Source organism: Hyperolius riggenbachi, chromosome 8 (assembly GCF_040937935.1).
Source record: "Hyperolius riggenbachi isolate aHypRig1 chromosome 8, aHypRig1.pri, whole genome shotgun sequence".
NCBI lineage: Eukaryota > Metazoa > Chordata > Amphibia > Anura > Hyperoliidae > Hyperolius > Hyperolius riggenbachi.
The window spans coordinates 41,215,005-41,234,171 of NC_090653.1; the positions used below are offsets into that span (position 1 = coordinate 41,215,005).

General features: G+C 43.4%; 1 protein-coding gene across 1 annotated transcript in view; it reads left to right on the forward strand.

Moving 5' to 3' along the window:
• SLC44A4 (solute carrier family 44 member 4) overlaps positions 1-19,167 on the forward strand; it is a 146,850-nt gene that overhangs the window by 51,896 nt on the left and 75,787 nt on the right. Inside the window, exons 2-3 of the mRNA XM_068250284.1 lie at positions 10,411-10,459; positions 17,935-18,008. Of these exons, the coding sequence (XP_068106385.1) occupies positions 10,411-10,459; positions 17,935-18,008 (123 nt within the window). The remainder of the gene's footprint in view (positions 1-10,410; positions 10,460-17,934; positions 18,009-19,167) is intronic.

Genomic DNA, 19,167 nt, shown 5'->3' on the forward strand with positions numbered 1-19,167 from the left:
CCAATCATAGAAAAGAAAATCCAATCTTTAAAAATTGGAAGTTCGATTGGCCGAATAATAATCACTTTTTCTGTACAACTGATCATTTTCATTGAATTGCGGGAAAATGAAACTGCAAAATTGTAACCTTAATCCTGGGTACATACTATGCAATTCCCCATCAGATCGTCAGGTCGAGATAATAATTTCCAACATGTACAATCTGCTCCTGATAACGGGATCAATTGTGATCTGAAAAGGGATTCAGTTATCGATCAGGAGCAGATTGGACAGGTCGGAAGTTATGGGTTTGACCCATCGAGCTGCCAGGACATTGCGTGGTGTGTACCTAGCATTAGGCTGTAAAATTACATTTGCACTGTGTCCAGAGCCGGGACAAGGTCCTCCAGCACCCAAGGCTGAGACACCAGAATGCGCCCCTCCACCCCTGCCACCCCGAGCCATCAAACACTGATTGCTATTAGACTAAGAGGCGCCACAGGGCCCACAACCTCCCCAACACCTTAATATCTAGTTATCTGGCTTGCAGTCACTGCCATGTATCCCCTTTTCTTATTTCTTTCTGCTTCAAACACAATTAGGAATGACAGCTGAATGAATTCTGCGCCCCCTCCTACACTGCGCCCTGAGGCTGGAGCCTCTCCAGCCTATGCCTCGGCCCGGCCCTGACTGTGTCAGCAGGTGTGTGTATTTGTGTTTAGAGTTCATGGTAGAGATATTCAGTGCAGGTGTAGCCCAGACTTCTCACCAGAGTGGGGAGAGGAGATTGAGGGCAGAGGGCCTGGAAGGCGGCACATGACAGATGATCAGCAGGGAATTCTGGGAAAGCTCAGGTCATTGTGGCTCTATAAAAGGCGCATTGACGTCTGGTAATGTAACGCTCAGGCTTTTGTACTTGGATACAGAACACAGGGCACCACACCCTCACTCCACATACGCTGATAGCAAAGCAACCTCCGCTTCTACAAACACCCAAATCTATTTTTAGACTTTATCAAGTTTACAAAGGAGGAAATTAAGAGTTTGTGTGAGGAGGAAGGGTTCAGGGGGGAGAAGGCATGTGTGACCTGCTTGTGAGCGCCAAATAGAGGTATCAGCTATAGAGCTACTGCTTTAAAGGGGCTCTCCAGATAAAAACTCTCCTAAAGGGAACAAGTCACGAATAGGCATGGAATCATCTGTGACCTGAATCTGCTACAAGGAAATCAAAGCACAGAGGTTTATCCTGCCTTTTAATTGTTTTATTTTATTCTTCTTATTTTGTGTATATGACAACTATTTGACAGAAGCTGTAAAATGTAAAAAAAACATACGTATTAAGTGTAAAATGCACATAAAATTACTTTTTTCCTATGTCACTTTCAATCGCTCCAGCCACTAACAGGTTTTGGCCTAATCAATCTCCTCAATCGATGAGAGAGGTGTAGATGGGATTTGAGGGCTGCATGGAAAAAACACTTCGGATTTTGTAAATTTTATCAGTGAAGTATGTTGCAAATTATTCAGCTGATAAGCATGAAGGAGGAGGAGGGGGACGGAGAATGGAGTTAAAGGGAACCTAAACTGAGAAGGATATGGATATTTCCTTATAAAATAATACCAGTTACCTGACTATCCTGCTGATCCTCTGTCTCTAATACTTTTAGCCACAGCCCCTGAACAAACATGCAGATCAGGTGCTCCGACTGAAGTAAGGCTGGATTAGCTGCATGCTTGTTTCAGGTGTGTGATTCAGCCACTACTGCAGCCAAAGAGATCAGCCGGACTGCCAGGCAACTGGTATTGTTTAAAAGGAAACATCCATATCCCTCTCCGTCATTCACACCAATGCGCTTCTGTGGGCTTTTTTTCAGCAACATGCATCTGTAACATTATGTGCTGAAAAAAAGCGGACAGAAGGGCACGAAGTGTGAATACGGTTCCCTTTAAGCCCGAGGCCTCGTTCACATCGTACGCGCTTCTGTGTGGATATGGAAGCGCGTATGATGTGCTGAAACGCAGGAACGGCAGAAGGGCATAGACTGCCCTTCTACCGTTCACATCTACTGCGCTCTGCAGCAGTACGATTCGCTGGGAAGCGCTTGCGTACTGCAGCCTGCATTTTGCCTGGAAGCGCAGAGCTGATCTCATCACTGTCAATGGATGGGATCAGCAGGGCAGCGGCGCAGATGGGGTGCGATCGGATGCGCTGCGTTCGCATTGCACGGCCATCTGCGCTCCTCTGATGTGAACGAGGCCTAACTGAAAAGCGGACACAACTGCGCCAGCGGGCTCAGGCCCTAAAAGTGCTGATCAAGTGCTTCATTTTCTTTTTTTGTTTCAAACACTTTATTTTAGCCAACAGTTGTACAATTTAAGAATAGCACATTATACATAACAGGTACATATTTCCAGTTATAGACAGCTATATGAAAAGCAGGTTCTACTAGTCAAGCAGTGCTTCATTTTCAATTGATATCCAATCGAAAAAAAAAGTATTAACATTTGTAAATAAATAGCATACGAGTGTTAGCTTTTATGATGAAGATGAAGAATGATTTGTAAAGCGCCAACAAATTTGGGGGCGCTGTACAAAGTATGAAACAAACATAGGGGACAAAACAATACAGAGAACGGTATAAACCAGTATACAAAATACAGAATTGGTAATTACTGTGACAAAATAACATGATTAACAAAATGTATAACGAATGCCAAGACACAAAAGGGGGAGAAAGGTGGAAATAATTTAGACTTGCATACAAATTTTAAGCGTACCTGAAGTGACATAATGAGATAAACATATAGGGCTCGATTCACAAAGCGGTGCTAAACCAGTTAGAGACTTTAGGTGTGATAACCATTGCACCACGCTGGTGAAAAGCCAGTTTAGGTGTGATAAGTTTAGATAAGTGTAGATAGCATGCAAAGTCCCGCACGCAAAGCAGCGCCATTAAACTCTATGCGAAGTGCACCAGACTTTGCTAGCGCAAAACTTTTGATCAGCTGTGCACTGCGGTGCTAACCCATTTGGTGCTTAAACTTATCACGCCTAAACTTATCACACCTAAACTTATCACGCCTAAACTTATCACGCCTAAACTTATCACGCCTAAACTTATCACGCCTAAACTTATCACGCCTAAACTTATCACGCCTAAACTTATCACGCCTAAACTTATCACGCCTAAACTTATCACGCCTAAACTTATCACGCCTAAACTTATCACGCCTAAACTTATCACGCCTAAACTTATCACGCCTAAACTTATCACGCCTAAACTTATCACGCCTAAACTTATCACGCCTAAACTTATCACGCCTAAACTTATCACGCCTAAACTTATCACACCTAAACTTATCATGCCTAAACTGAGTTTAGGTGTGATAAAGGGCTTTTCACCAGCGTGCTAACTGTTAGCACCGCTTTGTGAATCAGGCCCATAGTGCTATCCCTACTAAGAAATTGTCAGAAGTCTGTGCAAAAGAGCTTATTGACAGCTTGTCAAATCAACCTGGTTTACTGAAAAGTAAATAGAAGCCAAAACTGGGAACAGCGAGTTAAGGATTCTAGGGAGGTTTTTTCTGTGCAGTACAATTCAAAGGGTCTATAAATAGTTTAAAAATAGTTATAAAACAGAAAATTAGAATGTGAGACTCTTTTTTTCTATACTATGAATGTTCTATTTATCATGGATACTACACATACAATTCATGATGTCAAACATTTTTCACTTCAGGTTCACATTAATGCAAAATACCAGTATTGTGTATTTCAACCAAGCGGTAAGATCAGAGATGCAAGTCTACTGCACTAATGACCAGAGCTTAATTTTAACATTTTAAAGCCCAACTAAAGTTCTTTCTATTGTCCTATTTAGAGTCAGCTGGTGGATGGGGCACTCAGAATTCCAAAGTAGGTAATTACATTTCTCAGCATCCCTGCATTACTGTAGAAACCATGAGTCTACATGAGGAGTCGGGGCTTGTAAATCAGAGGGAGTAGGTGGAAAACAGCCACATGGATAGGAGCACAGCCAGTGGCGTAAGAAAGAAGCTTGGGGCCCCAACAACTGTATTGATATGGAGCCCCAAAGGACAGTTGCAGTGTCCGAGTGCTGTAATCCGACTAAGGAAACAGTTTAAAGAGGAACTTCAGCCTAAACAAAAATACTGTCATTAAGTTACATTAGTGATGTTAATTAGAATAGATAGTTAGTATAATCTCTTACCCACCCTGTTTTAAAAGAACAGGCAAATGTTTGTGATTTCATGAGGGCAGCCATCTTTTTGGTTGAAAGGAGGTGACAGGGAGCATGAGACACAGTTCCAACTGTCCTGTGTCCTGATCACCCCTCCCAGCTGCGTGCGCTAGGCTTCAGCAAAGTGCTAGCTGCGTGTTGCAAAAAAAAATTATGCAAATCGGCCCAGCGGGGCCTGGGAAATCCTCCTGCGTGGCATAGCCCGAGCTCAGCTCGGGCTTACCGCCAGGAAGGTAGCTTAAAGAAAAACTCCGACCAAGAATTGAACTTTATCCCAATCAGTAGCTGATACCCCCTTTTACATGACAAATCTATTGCATTTCACAAACAGACCATCAGGGGGCGCTGTATGACTGATTTTGTGATGAAACCCCTCCCACAAGAAACTCTGGTACTGCGGTACTCTGGGCAAACTGCCACAATGTAACAATGTTCACAGACAGGAAATGGCTGTTTACAGCTGTCTGTAACAGCCAAAACAGCTAGGAGCAGCTACATAACCTGCCCACAGTAAAAATGTCACCATGTGATAAATGTCAGAATGTAAATGAGGGAGAGGAAAGATTTTACAACGGGCAAACACTGACTAAATCATTTATACATAATTATTGTAAAAATGAAGCACTTTTTTTATTACATTATTTTCACTGGAGTTCCTCTTTAAGTATCACACTTTCACTATGTTACACCTGACAGACAGGTGATCTTCAGTTGTGAATGATGCATCTATGGCACCCAGCGCAGGGCTTGCGATATAAACAGACCGGTGAGTGAGCTGGCACTCTCTGGAGGAATATCCATGCGTCACATAACTAGAGCCACGCGGGAGAGGTCCCAACACGTCACAGCTTTTCGCAACTTTCAAGGTTAACAGCCTCATTTCCCTGTAATTCAGTGATAAGAGCTGTAAATATGCTGCAGTTATCAGATACTCCTGCTGATAACCCTGCCCTGAGAGCAGGCAGGGAAAACACAGGCAGAGCGAAGTTATACATTACAGATTATAAATGGTTTCTGTAGGGCTGGATTAACGCAGCCGACAAAGGTTGCTATAAATAGTACACTGAGGCAGCCATTTTGTCCAGACCGACTTTAAAAGTGGACCTGAACTCTTGCACAGGACAGAAGGAAAACCTAGAGAAATGCACCCTGTATGTATTTAGACAGTTTAACCTGTGTAATTCCCCCTCACCTCTGACTAATCACAAGTTGTAATTTAATCTCACAGCCGTGTAAGCTGGCTGCCTCGGCAGAGCAGCTAATTTGTAATCACAGGATGTTAACCAGGGCCGGATTTACTATAAGGCACTGTAGGCACGTGCCTACAGGCGCCTGATGATGGAAAAGCGTCTTCCTCCCCTTCCCTAGTGCCTCCCTGCCGCCTCCTTCCCTATGCAGAGTCCTGAGCAGAGCATAAATGAGAGGTTACTTACCCAGCTCTTGGCATTCCACTGACGAGGTCCTCCTTGAGTTGGGGGCACCTCTAGCTACTTAATACTGAGGGTACCTCTGGCTACCTAATGCTAAGGGGCACCTGTAGCTACCTATGATAGGCAAGGGAAGTAAGAGAGAAGCGACAGCTGAGACAGCCAGTATACTTGTGGTGCGGTTCGGCGGGGTTTGTAGGTTCATGGAGGGTGAAGTTTAGGGTGCCAGGACATCTACATCTGTGCCTTTAGGCTCCCGTGATTTAAATCCAGGCCTGATGTTATCCCTATGTCTGCTTCCATGAAAGCAGGAAGTAGACACGCTGCAGATTTATTGCAGGATTTCTATCAGCTGTAACAAAAATGTTTTTCTTTAAATGTTATTATGCTGTTGCTTATATTTTAGAGCAAAAAGGAAGTTCTGAGTTGAAGTCCTCTTTAAAGAGGAATTAAACTAAAAAAAAGCTTGTTGACCATATTGCACCCACAATTCTACCTAGCTACTCCTCCGGCATTGTTAACATTTCTGACACATAGGTTGCTGCATCAAATTCAGGCTACCGGCAACATCTTTAAAAATGTGAAAAAGACAAACAATTTTTCTGTGAATTTACTTGTATTTGAAATTCTGGGAGCCACTGCCTGTGCAGTTGTCCCAGCATGCAACACCCTATTAGTTAAATTGGATCAGAGACAAACTTTTACTTATTGCATAATTGTGTTCCTTTCCTATTGTTTATAGGACATTCCTCAAGCCAAATACTTTTTTGTTTTAATACTCCAATTCCCTATAAACTAAACAAGCCACGCCCACAGGTTTTCAGAGAGCCTTGGCAGTAGCAAGGGCTCACGGGAGCTCAGTCTGGGCAGGAGGAGGGGGAGGTATTACTAGCCAGAGATTTCAGAGGCAGGGGGAAGGGAGGATTAGGTTTTTTTTCACAGGCTGAGTGCTCAAGATGCAGATAAGCCTGCCTCTGTGTAATGTTTACAAACAACATGGCTGCTGTCATTGTATCACAGGAAGAAATAATCATATTCTATTGAAGCTGTTTGCAGCTAGATTTGCTGTGTAAACCATCTAAACTTTAGGTAAGATATATAGACAAGTTACTTGTTATAGTTAGTTTTTCATCTCAGATCCGCTTTAAAGGTTACCTGTGACTTCAAAAACTGCAAAAGTTAGATACTCACCTAAGTAGAGGGTGGATAATCTCGAGGTTTCCCTCGTCCTGCACCAGCTCCCCGTCCCAGTGCTGGGACCCCCCAAAGGCGAGGAAGGCCAACCACACTGGGCAGGCGCTTTTTCCGCTGAGCTTTGAGCTGCTGTGCAGGCATAAGCCATCCTGCGTCTGTGCAGTGCGGCGGCGCTCACTCATGCACAGGAGCTCAGCTGTGAGCTTCCAGAGGGTCCTGGCGTTCAGCGGTGTTCTGGAGGATGTGGGAAGCCTCTGTAGGACAGCTGGCTGGAGGGTCGCAGCAGGACAGCGCAGGCACCTGACTTAAGATTTCCTTGAGCTTTTCAGCTGCCACTAGTGAGAGGAACAGCCTCAAACTCACACCCTCTAGTATTACAAGCTTACACTGTAGTTCCCAGGCAGGCGTTGCCTATCACTCTCTTACAGGCCTAAAACCGCAAAACGCCATTTTGAGGGAGTGCTTTTTCCGCGATAAAATGCGGTGAAATCACTGGACACTGCAGCGTTTTGGGAGCGATGGCAATTAGCGGTGCTAATCACGATCGCAAATCGCCGTCAAACCGCTGCATGTAACACGTTTGCGGTTAACGCTAACCGCAAACGCAGCAGTGAGAACACTGCCATGGTTTTGAGCTGATACAAATGTTATGCACCTTGGTCTTGGACTTTACTTGTCAGTATAATAAAAAAATTAAAAATAAAAAAAACAAACAAACAAACCTAGCGGTTTGCCTTGAGCAGGAATGGCATTAGCGATAATGCAATGCAAATGAAAAATCTCAATCGCATAACAGAATTAATGACAAATCGCAATCGCTGGCACTTGTGATTGTGATTGCTAGTGTAAAAGGTCCCTTGCTGTGTGCTGATAGTAAACTAGCTGCATAGCGAGCTGCAGCAGCTGTGCGAAAAACCACATATCGCCAGGTACATTTAGGTGATAAATAGATATAAAATAACGAATGGCCACACCACTTTTTTTCCCTAATGAATTGTAATTTTGAGAAAAAATAACGAATAACTACTGACTATCGCACAAATTTCGACCTATTGGTATCTCAACCTATATTTCTAGAGAATTGCTATTTTCAGTTATCACATGAGGTTAATCACCGACCATGTGATAAATAGTTCAGTAACCTGTGGTGAATTGACGCCATTATGTCTGTTGAAGTGGGAGCACAGCCTGACTGGTTTTATATGCGGTTTCCTGGGATTGGTTGTTGCTCAGAAGTCATTTAGCACGGTTGCCGGTTGTGCTGTGCAGCCTGCAGATGATCGTCAGAAGCTGCTTATACCAGCTTATACTTCCTCCCCCTGGCGTTGTCTGTATTTTAATCAGAGCAATTAATGTGGTGGCTGAATGCCTGACAGGTAATTACTGCCAGTGTGTCAGGAGATCACAGAGGACATCTCATGGCTACGGCGTATTTCTGGTATTTTATCTGATTGTAATAAGGATGTAATTATTTTATAAACCAGCCGCAAAACACTTTCCACAGAGGCTTCAATTCATTAAGACCTGTTCTGTAAAGGTTTAATGTTTAAGAATTTACCTCCTGTGGGAAAAAATTATTTTAGGGAGTATTCAGTGAGATATGCACACATGCGGTTATAGTTCGCTAACTTGCAGAAAAACTGTACGACAATTCACTGGGCTTCATACCTCGTGTGGTATTTCATTTGGTATTTAATGTATTACTGCAGTGCAAGGAAAATTATGAACAATGTGATACAGATAGAGATGGGCCAAAGTATTCGCCAGGCAAATACTTTGCAGCGAACCAGCGGTATTCGAGCGTCGCGGTCAACACATTTGTTTTCAAAAAAATTTGCATTCGCATTTTTCCCATAGACTTTAGACTTTAATGGCCGACGATAGCAATAGCAAAGCCCCCTTACTTGCTAGAAACTCCAAAGCGTTGCTACTTTGGAGGAGTTTCCAGGGGGTCCGTACAGCCCCCCCCGGAAACCCCATCATGAAATTCATTGCGCTTTCTTTTGATATACTGTATGTAAATTTACACTACCGTTAGATTGCTACATTATCTGTCATTTACCGCGTTTAAATGTTTTTTTTCCTATGAAACGTTAAAATCGATTTTCACAAACACTATAAGGTCTTTTGGGAAAAAAATTTTTTGCAGAGATTCGGATTCAAAATTTGCGAATCCAAAATTTGATATTCGGCCCATCACTAGATACAGATAGTTTTGGGGTTTTTTTCTTTGTTTTTTTTATTTTGTTTTTGTTTTTTATTATACTGACAAATAAAGTCCAAGACCAAGGTGCATAACATTTGTATCAGCCGCCGCTGCGCGCATCCGCCGTTTCCGTCGCTCCCGCCGATCTCTCCGCTGAATCTCGACGTCTGTCACCGCAGCTCACTTGCTCTGCCTGTCTCTATGACTGCAGAGCCTTGTTTGGGTCAGGAGCCGATTTCATTGGTTCCTGGCCCTGTCTTTCAATGTAAGCAACTCCCATTGGCTTACATTGAAAGATAGGGTCAGGATCCAATGAAAAGCGGCTCCTGACCGGCTCACATGACTCTGCCGTCATAGAGACGGCAGAGTGGGTGGCCCAGTTTCCTGACATGCGGTGGTGACGGCAGGTATGTGTGCCGATCGTCGGGATTCAGCTGTTTCGGCTAGCGGTCTCTGGTCCTTAAGGGGGCAGAGACCGCTGGTACTTAATTGGTTAAAGGACAGATGAGGCGAAGCGAAGTAAGAAAAGTTTTACTCACTTTGGGGTTCTTCCAGCTCCCATTAGTCAATCAGGTCCTATGCCTAGGTTTTACCGTCTTCCAGGCTGCCTCTGTCACCTCTGTAAGATCACAACCCACGGCTGGGTCATGGTCTTGGTCTTCTGTGCCATGGGCTTGGTTTTCTGCACATGCGTGCCATGCGCCCCTTGTGAACACGCTCCCGTTATCTGTGTTCAATCCACTCTGAACTGCTAGCACAGCTGGAAGTGGGATCAAACGAGGCGCACCTGAGAATGCGCAGAAGACCATGACCCAGCCGCAGGTTGCGATCTTACGAGGGGAGAGCGGCGGCCTGTGGGACTTGAAACCTAGGCGTGGGCAAGCCTGGGCTGAGGCAGGGGCGAGAGAGAGAGACTCCAGCCTCAGGGCGCAGTGTAGGAGGGGGTGCACAACTCACTCAGCTATTATTCCCCTGCCAGATAACTAGAGATTAAGGTGTTGGGGGCCCTGGGGCGCCTCTTAGTGTAATAGCAATCAGTGTGTGATGGCTGGGGTGGGAGGGATGGAGGGGAGCACTTTGGTGTCTCAGCCTTGGGTGCTGGAGGACCTTGTCCCAGCTCTGGGCATGGGACATGATAGACTACGGGTAATGGAGGATAGGAGGGTTACGGGGCATGTGGGTGTCCCGCTAACGAGGGAGGTTTCGGAGCTGCCATAGGCGCCCATTGTAATACCAGTAATGTCTGTGGGGATACAGTCTTACGGATATATGCCTTTATATTGTACGGCATCAGGCTGTGTATTGTTATTTTGTCTCCTCACATCTGGTCTTCTGCTTGCAGGTGAACCGGCGAAATTTGACCCGAAGTTTAAAGGTCCGATAAAGAATCGGTGAGTGAATCATGTCATTCTGTCTTCAGATTTCCAGCCAATCTAGTTCAAAGCACGACTCTATGAACCTTTTTTACTTTTAGTTTTGCATCGTGTACAAAGGGGTAGAAACTTGTGTACATAAAGCGGGACAAGCAGACATTGGGGCGCCAGGTAATAACCATTAGTAGTGGTGGAGCAGAGTGGTCTGTACACGCAGATAGGCACCCGGTATAACAAGTTAGAACACTTTACTGAACATGCAGAGATAATTTGTACACCACCATCAGGAAATACAGCTTACTTAAAGAGATCCCGAGGTGGGTTTGAAGAATCCTATTAGGACACTGAGGCACATTCTGCATACAATGCCCAGCCTCTTTGCCCTTAAAGTGTCCCCCCCCCCAGTCTACCCTGTGCTCTGCTGTCCCCCATAAAAAAACCCGCCAGGCTAGCGACACACAAATTGTCGCCAGCCGGCTGTTAACCTGAAGGCTGTCAGTCGCCGCTGCTCCCCCGCCTCCTGTGTAGCGAGGTTCCCAGCCTGCGTTCCTTTCCTCCCCGCCTCTGTAAGATGATTGGAGGAAGCCTAAGGAAGCGGGGAGGGAAGGGACACATGCAGGGAGCCGCGCTATAGAGGAGCCTTCAGGTTAACAGCCAGCTGGCGACAATCTGCGTGTCGCTAGCCTGGCTTTTTTTTTTTTTTTATTGGAACAGCAGAGCATGGGGGGAGACTGGAGGGACACTGTAAGGACACCGAGGCTGGACATTGTATGCAGAATGTGCCTTTGTGTCCTAATACGTTTTTTCAAACCCACCTCAGGTTCTCTTTAAAACCGAGAGGAACACACCATGAATACAGGAAATCACAATACCATAGAGATCATCACATTTTACAGACAGTGACATCTTGTGGTTGTTTATACTGCAGTTTAGGTAATAATCCTGTTGATGCTTTCACCAAGTAGAAGATCGGTTATATTATTGATATGCACCTATTGTATATTACGGGTAGCAGAATTTTTGGTCTGCCATCAAATTTCCAATATTCTACTATCGCCTTCCATAACCTTACTCTCTTGATAACCTTCCAATATATACGCCTAACACTAACCTCCCCCTACCTATGGCTAACACCCCTTCCCTATCAGCGTAGCGCCTGGGGAGGGACCAGTGAGGGCCTGGTGAGATCAGCGTAGCGCCTGGGGAGGGTCCAGTGAGGGCCTGGTGAGATCAGCGTAGCGCCTGGGGAAAGGACCATTGAGGGCCTGGTGAGATCAGCGGAGCCGGTAGGAGAGGTAATTTTGGAGGATTGGGCAAGGCAGTAGGTCCACAGCCAATAGTGTTCCTCTGTATTAAACAATGCAATGCTGCAGTTCAATAGAATTTCAGTAGCTTTCATGATAAAATCTATTGAAAATCTGCATGTATGGGGGTATTAGACCCATCTCTGATCATGCAGCTTTCAACAGCATAACCTCCTAATTATAGACCTAACCAGGTGAGAAAAAGGGCATAGCCCTGTCTGTCCAGCAGCAAACTGCCTAGGCTGTGTCCACAAGATCAGACATCGAGTAAGAAAGGTCATTCTTTGTAAGGGCCTGTGCACATGGAAGTTTTGACTTCAATAAGATCTCCAGTCCACTTCACATCAGTTTGATGTTTGCAAATGAGTTTGTCTTCAGGTAGCATTTCCCATTCACTAATATATCATGAACATGAGTGGATGCCCAGCAGAAAGTAAACTGAAGGTCTGTGTACACTAGCCCTAAGGAAGTTTCCTGAAGACTGGAGTTTACAAACTTTGTTTGGTCTCCACACACAACGCCATTGTAGCGTGGTGAAGTAAGCATGCACTCTGCCATTTGTTAGGTTAGCGGTTTTTGTATAAGTGTACCGCCTGTCATGAAGCAAACATGCATGTTTATTTTACTCGCCTCATCGTCAATCTGTCTTAAACAATCTCACATTCATATTGTTCTGTTATTACTTCAGTCAGCAGCCTCAAATTCCCTTATAGAATACGAATACAAATTTCCTTATAGAATATACTCTATCTACCCATACACCATGCAAGGTGTATGGGTAGACCAGGTGAACGATTGATACCAGGTCGATGTAGACTGAACTGTGTAAGCCGGGCTAGTAAAAAAGGGGCGCACAGGGATAGTGGACAAAAAGGGCGCCGCCATAGACTGCAATGCAAAATATCAGCTATTCGGCACCTGACAGGAAAAAAGGGTGCCCGAGAAATAGCGGTTACAGGGGCGTACGTACAAAAAGGGCGCCTGGACAAAAAGGGCGCGGGGTGTAAACGCTAATTAACAATTAATTTTTAATAGCGTTTGTAAAAATAGTGTGCTATATTTCGCTTACAAATAATGTTTAACAAATTTATAAATCATTAAATAATGTTTATGAAATCGGAAATTGTGAAAACGTTAATCTTCCCTGTTTCAAAAGTTAAACTTATGATTAAAAAAACAATAATATATGTTTTATTGTTATAATTGTATATTATTGTGAATAACCTTCATTTATGGTTTGTTCTTATAATAAAATCTGAAAATATTCTTTATAACGATGATATAAATATAACTACGTTCGTAATAAGTGTTGTAAAACATTAGTAATTATTACTAAAATTTTACTAAAACTATACCTAAGCCTACTCTCACGCAGAACCCTCCCTGTACCTATCCCTAACCCCTAGACCCCCCTGGTGGTGCCTAAACCTAAGACCCCCCTGTTGGTGCCTAAACCTAAGACCCCCCCCCCCCCCCCCCTGTTGGTGCCTAAGTAACCCTCCCTGTACCTACCCCTAACCCCTAGACCCCCCTGTTGGTGCCTAAACCTAAGACCCCCCCCCCCCCCCCCCTGTTGGTGCCTAAGTAACCCTCCCTGTACCTACCCCTAACCCCTAGACCCCCCTGTTGGTGCCTAAACCTAAGACCCCCCTGTTGGTGCCTAAACCTAAGACCCCCCTGTTGGTGCCTAAACCTAAGACCCCCCTGTTGGTGCCTAAACCTAAGACCCCCCTGTTGGCGCCTAAACCTAAGACCCCCCTGTTGGTGCCTAAACCTAAGACCCCCCTGTTGGTGCCTAAACCTAAGACCCCCCTGTTGGTGCCTAAACCTAAGACCCCCCTGTTGGTGCCTAAACCTAAGACCCCCCTTTATTATGTGGATAATAATGTTTTACTAATTGTGGATGCAAAAAATATTTAGCAATTTACGTTACGTACTGATCGCTTTATTTTGTGAATAATAATGTTTTCGAAACAGTAAGGGATAAAACTTTAAATAATGTTTTAATTAGTTAAATAAGATAAATATGTTTAGTATTTTTATAAACGTTATTCGGCACGGGTGCATTTTATAAACGTAAATCACCACAAGCACACTTATAAATCATTAAAAATCTCCTGGCGCCGTTTGTAAACGTTATTTATGTCCTGCGCCCTTTTTTCCTGCTCGGCGCCCATTAAATGTTATTTATTATGAGAGTGAATGGCGGCGCCCTTTTTGTCCACTAGCGGCCTGCGCCCTTTTTTCCCGCTTCCGTTACAGGGATCGTGTTAACAAAACTTTTCGTTTACAAAATAAGGTTTATAACAAATATCGTTTACAAGTTCGTTTTGAGTTTGTGTTATACTTATTTTTTCGTTTTAAATTTCGCTTATATCAGTTTTAACTTATTTTTTAGTTTTAAAATTTCGCTTACAAAAGTATAACAACTACATTTTCGTTTACACTTCTTTGATCATTTAAAAATTTGTTTTCATATGTATAATGCTTAAAAATTGGTTTCAACCTTATTGTATTAGAAATACATCGTTTTGGTATTAACTTTGTTTTTACTCTTTTATAATTGCGTTGATTATAGTTACTAAAATATCGCTTTTAATATTACTGTTATTTTAAGATTTCTAATGCGTACATGATTGTAAGGCTATCTATTGTATTGTATATATTTATATATACTTTTCTCTATTTATAATATTAATGTATACGTGATTTTAAGGCTATTTATTCTATTACAAATATATAAATTATTTTATTCAAGTTATTTGTAAAGATAAATTATTTTATTCATGTTATTTGTAGAGAAGTATTTTAAGGATTAAATATATTATTGTTTATATGTGTTTAGAGTGTTTGTGCGGTGGGGATGGTTAGGTTTAGGCATTACCAGGGGGACTAGGGGTTAGGGATAGGTACAGGGAGGGTTAGGTATAGTTACAGTATAATATACGCAACCAGGGGGTAGTTAGGGTTAGGCACCACTAGGGGAGTGCTTAGGTTTAGGCACCACCAGGGGGGTCTTAGGGTTAGGCACCACCAGGGGGGGGGGGGTCTTAGGGTTAGGCACCACCAGGGGGAGTCTTAGGGTTATGCACCACCAGGGGGGGGTTCTTAGGGTTAGGCACCACCAGGGGGGTCTAGGGGTTAGGGATAGGTACAGGGAGGGCTCTGTGTGAGAGTAAGGTTAAGTATAGTTACAGCATAATATATGTAATATATACAATTTATTAAATTATGTATATTTAAACAAAGAGGGGGTCTAGTGGTTAGGGATAGGGAGAGATCTGTGTGAGCCTACAGTTAGGTATAATTACAGTAAAATATCTGTAAAACCTACCATTGTATTGCTATGCTTAATACAAGTGTAAATATCGTTTTTGTTATAGACGCAATTTGACGTTTTTTTCAGAATTCGTTTGTTGTTAGACGGTATTTTGCCATTTCATTTCCGTTTATTTAACCTATTTAGCACTAAATTTTCGTTTACAACCTCTTAAACGAAACATATGGTTTTGCATTAAAACTTACAATTTCGGCTATACCCCACGCCCTTTTTTCCAGGCGCCCTTTTTTGATACACGCTAGCCAGCTTGTTGTTGTTGTTATAAGCTTGCAAGGGCAGGATCTCCCCTCTAACCCCCGTACACTACCTTCCCCTAAATGCACCCTGGAGTTGTCGGATGACGCAAGTCAAAAAAGGGTGCCTGAATTTCTAGGAAACATGAAAACAGAATTTCAGTAAATTTACAGGTATTCTACTGTTAAAGTATAAAAAACGGTCATAAAATATCAGTATTAAATACCGATATTTTACTATAGCTAGACCTAAGCCTGTTCTCACATTGAACCCTCCCTCCACCGATGCCTAACCCATTGAGGACCCCATGGCCTTTCTCCCCCACATCGAACTTGAGCCACTTCAACACTGAGGGGTTTATCACCTTAGGGGCCAGAGCAATTTTCACATTTCTGTGCTCCTCCCTTTCGCTCACCAACAACTTTATCACTACTCGCCGCACCGAAATGATCTATATATTTTTTTTTTTTTGCCACCAATTAGGCTTTGTTTGGGTTGTATTTTTTTATAAGAATTATTTTAATTCAATATGCATTTTAGCAGGAATATTAAGAAAAATAAATAATAATTTATCAGGTTTCAGCCATTATAGTTTTAAAATACTATGTGCTACTGTGGGTAAAACTGACACATTTTATTTGCCCATTTGTCCCGGCTTTTACAACCTTTAAATTATGTCCCTAGTGCAATGTATGGCGACAATATTTTATTTGGAAATAAAGGTGCAATTTTTCAGTTTTGTTTGTTCACACTATATTACAAGCCCTTATTTGCAAACATAACAGTAACATATCCTCATGACAAACATCATAAAAAGTTGAGTCCCTAAGGTTACTATTTTTTTTTTTTTTTTGGTTTTTTTTTAAATGTACTTTTTTCCCCCTTACAAATGTTTTATTTTGGTAACTATGGGAGGTAGGGGAGGTAAGGGATTAATTAAAGGGGGATTTTTTTTTCTTAATTTAATGTATGAAGGGTGTCTTTACTTTTTTGCGAAGGGTACACAAGAAGTAATCCAGGTGTGTTTATTCTCACTTTGCCAATGAACGCTGGCATCTCACTGATGCCGATAATTTTTGATTACAGGCACTTTGATCAGTGAATGGGAACATGTGCTCCCATTCACTAGCGGTGATAAAAACGCATGTGATGTAGATCTACGCCCCTCAAGCTAAGAGGAAGTCTCAAGGGACCTAGATATACTGGCGCCGGTGCAAAAAGTGGTTAACCCCTCCCCCTCCATGGGTAACCTTAATCATTCCTCCCCCACGGCTAACATTCACCGTCCCCAATGCTTCATCCAACCCCCCTTCCCCAACAGCTAACCTTAACCCTTCGTCCTCCTTGGCTAACCTTTACACACACACACACACACACACACACTCTTCACGTCTACACTTAACCCCGCCACTGCTGTAAAATAAAAAAAAATTCAAAAAAACTATATTTTTGAGCACTGCCATAGAGGCCCATTGAATTTATCATCAGTGAGGAGGGGAAATTGGGGCGCATAAATTTCCCCTCTTTACCAATAAATGTAATGGGCCCCTATGACGAAGCCCAAACTTCCACCGCTAGCGAGCTCCGAAATATCCTGCTTCCGTTAGATGGTCATTAGATGGCCCTATTGCACTTTGCGTTCTCTATATATGTATTTATATGCCTCTATTGCTGCATGCCCATGTTAAAGAGGCCCTGCAGTGACACATAGTAGAATGCAGTAAGATTATTCAGGATACACAATTTTACTGTAATTATCCTGGTTTCAGCATCAGCAACACTTACTTCCTAAAGCTATAGTAGGTTGGTATGTAGCCCCACCCTGCCACTGAGACTTAGCCTAGGCTGTTTATTATGCTGAATTCTCCCCCCCCCCCCCTTTCCTCCTCCTCACAGAGCATTCTGGGAGACCATAGATCTTCTCTACTAGCTTTAGAACTCTCAGGCTAAGTTCACAGTGGGACGTTAAAGTCGCGCGTTAAAACAGCATTTAACGCAGAATAACTCACTGCAATGAAAAATCAATGCCCTGTTCACAGTGCACACGTTGCGTTGGTGTCTAACGCTGCACGTTAAGTAAAAGTACTGCATGCAGTGCGTTATACACGTTATTAGCTGCGTTGGACTGTTTGCACATGCTCAGTAATGACTTGGAAGCATACTTTTCATTGCCTGTATTTTTTACTGTATCTGCTGTATGCGACGGTAACGCTGCGTTGCCACTTTTTGGGCGCGTTGCGTTGTAAGCTTGCGGTGCGACTTTAACGTGGCATCAAAACGCAACGTCCCACTGTGAATCTAGCCACAGTAAATTAACATTCTGCAGAGATCGCTTGCCAGTGCTAAAGTTGTTGCAGCCTGTGGTAAATTTCAGTAAATAAATCGGGGTGAAGAAAGATTTTACAATGGGCATACATTTGTAATGAATAATGTGAAGAAAAAAAAGCAATTACATTCATTATGTTATTTTGACTACAGTTCCTCTTTAATATACTTGTAACCCTCTCTTGTGCATATTGCTTTCTGTACATTCTATGGAAGATGGTGGCACTATATACAATGTACCTGTGCATTGTCTGCATGTGGTTCACTCTGTGTCTCCTTCCTCTGCCCAGGAGCTGCACGGACATCATATGCTGCATCCTGTTCATGGTCTTCATTCTCGGCTACATAGTAGTTGGAATTATAGGTAAGACACTGTTTGAATGTTGAAAACGAGCTGTGTGTAATGCTGAGCTCTCCTCTGCTGCTGTCAGGGCTGGATTTCTTGGAAGACCCCAAAGGCTTTGGCGTAGGGCGCAAGCTTGCTGGGGACGTGGCTGCTGTGTTAGATGAGCTGTGGATTCTGCTTAGTGCTGTGCCTGTACAGACCTCAGCAGTAATGGTGATCAGCAGACTCTATGATATTGGTGGAGAAGAGGGAATAATAGATCTAATAATGAATCTAAAATCAGATCCGGTCTCCAGGGTTGTGTCTGCAGTGCTGGCTCTCTTATCAACTTCTCGGGATAACCGCTGTGCCAGGCAGCCACACATAAATGTGCCAATAGGTGGGCAGGTGCCCCAGGTGACTAGTAGATAGATTTTACTTTACCCTCCAAATGCTGATGCTCCACTATAGACCACCTGTTTACAGCCATTCCTGACATTCTGCTGCCCACAATACAGGGGGTATTGCAGAGCCAGTAGACAATAGGAAAGGCCTGAGGGTTTACCATGCTGAAACCATCCTCAAAGGGCACATGAAGTGAAAGACATATGGAGACTGCTATATTTATTCTCTTTTAACAATACCAGTTGCCTGGGAGCGTTTCTGATCTCTTTGGCTGCAGTAGTGTCTAAAACACACACCTGAAACAAGCATGTGGCTAATCCAGTCAGAATTCAGTCTGAGCACCTGGTCTGCTGCATGCTTGTTCAGGGGGCAATGGATAAAAGTGTTAGAGACAAAGGATCAGCAGGACAGCCAGGCAATATGCGTTGTTTAATAGAAAATACATATGTAAGCCTCTATATCCCTCTCAGTTCAGGTAACCTTTAACCACTTGAGGACCGCTGTGTTAAACCCCCCTAGTGACCAGGCCATTTTTTTACTAATTGGGCCACTGCAGCTTTAAGGCCTAGCAGCAGGGTCGCACAACTCAGCAAGCTAGTGAATTCTCCCCCCTCCCCCCTTTTCTCCCCACCAACAGAGCTCTCTGTTGGTGGGGACTGATCGTTCCCCAGTTTTTTTTAATAGATATTTAGTTGATTAACCTCCCTGGCGGTCTATTAAAACCGCCAGGGGGCAGCGCAGCACTTTAATTTTTTTTTTAAAATCATGTAGCTAGTCTAGCGCCAGCTACATG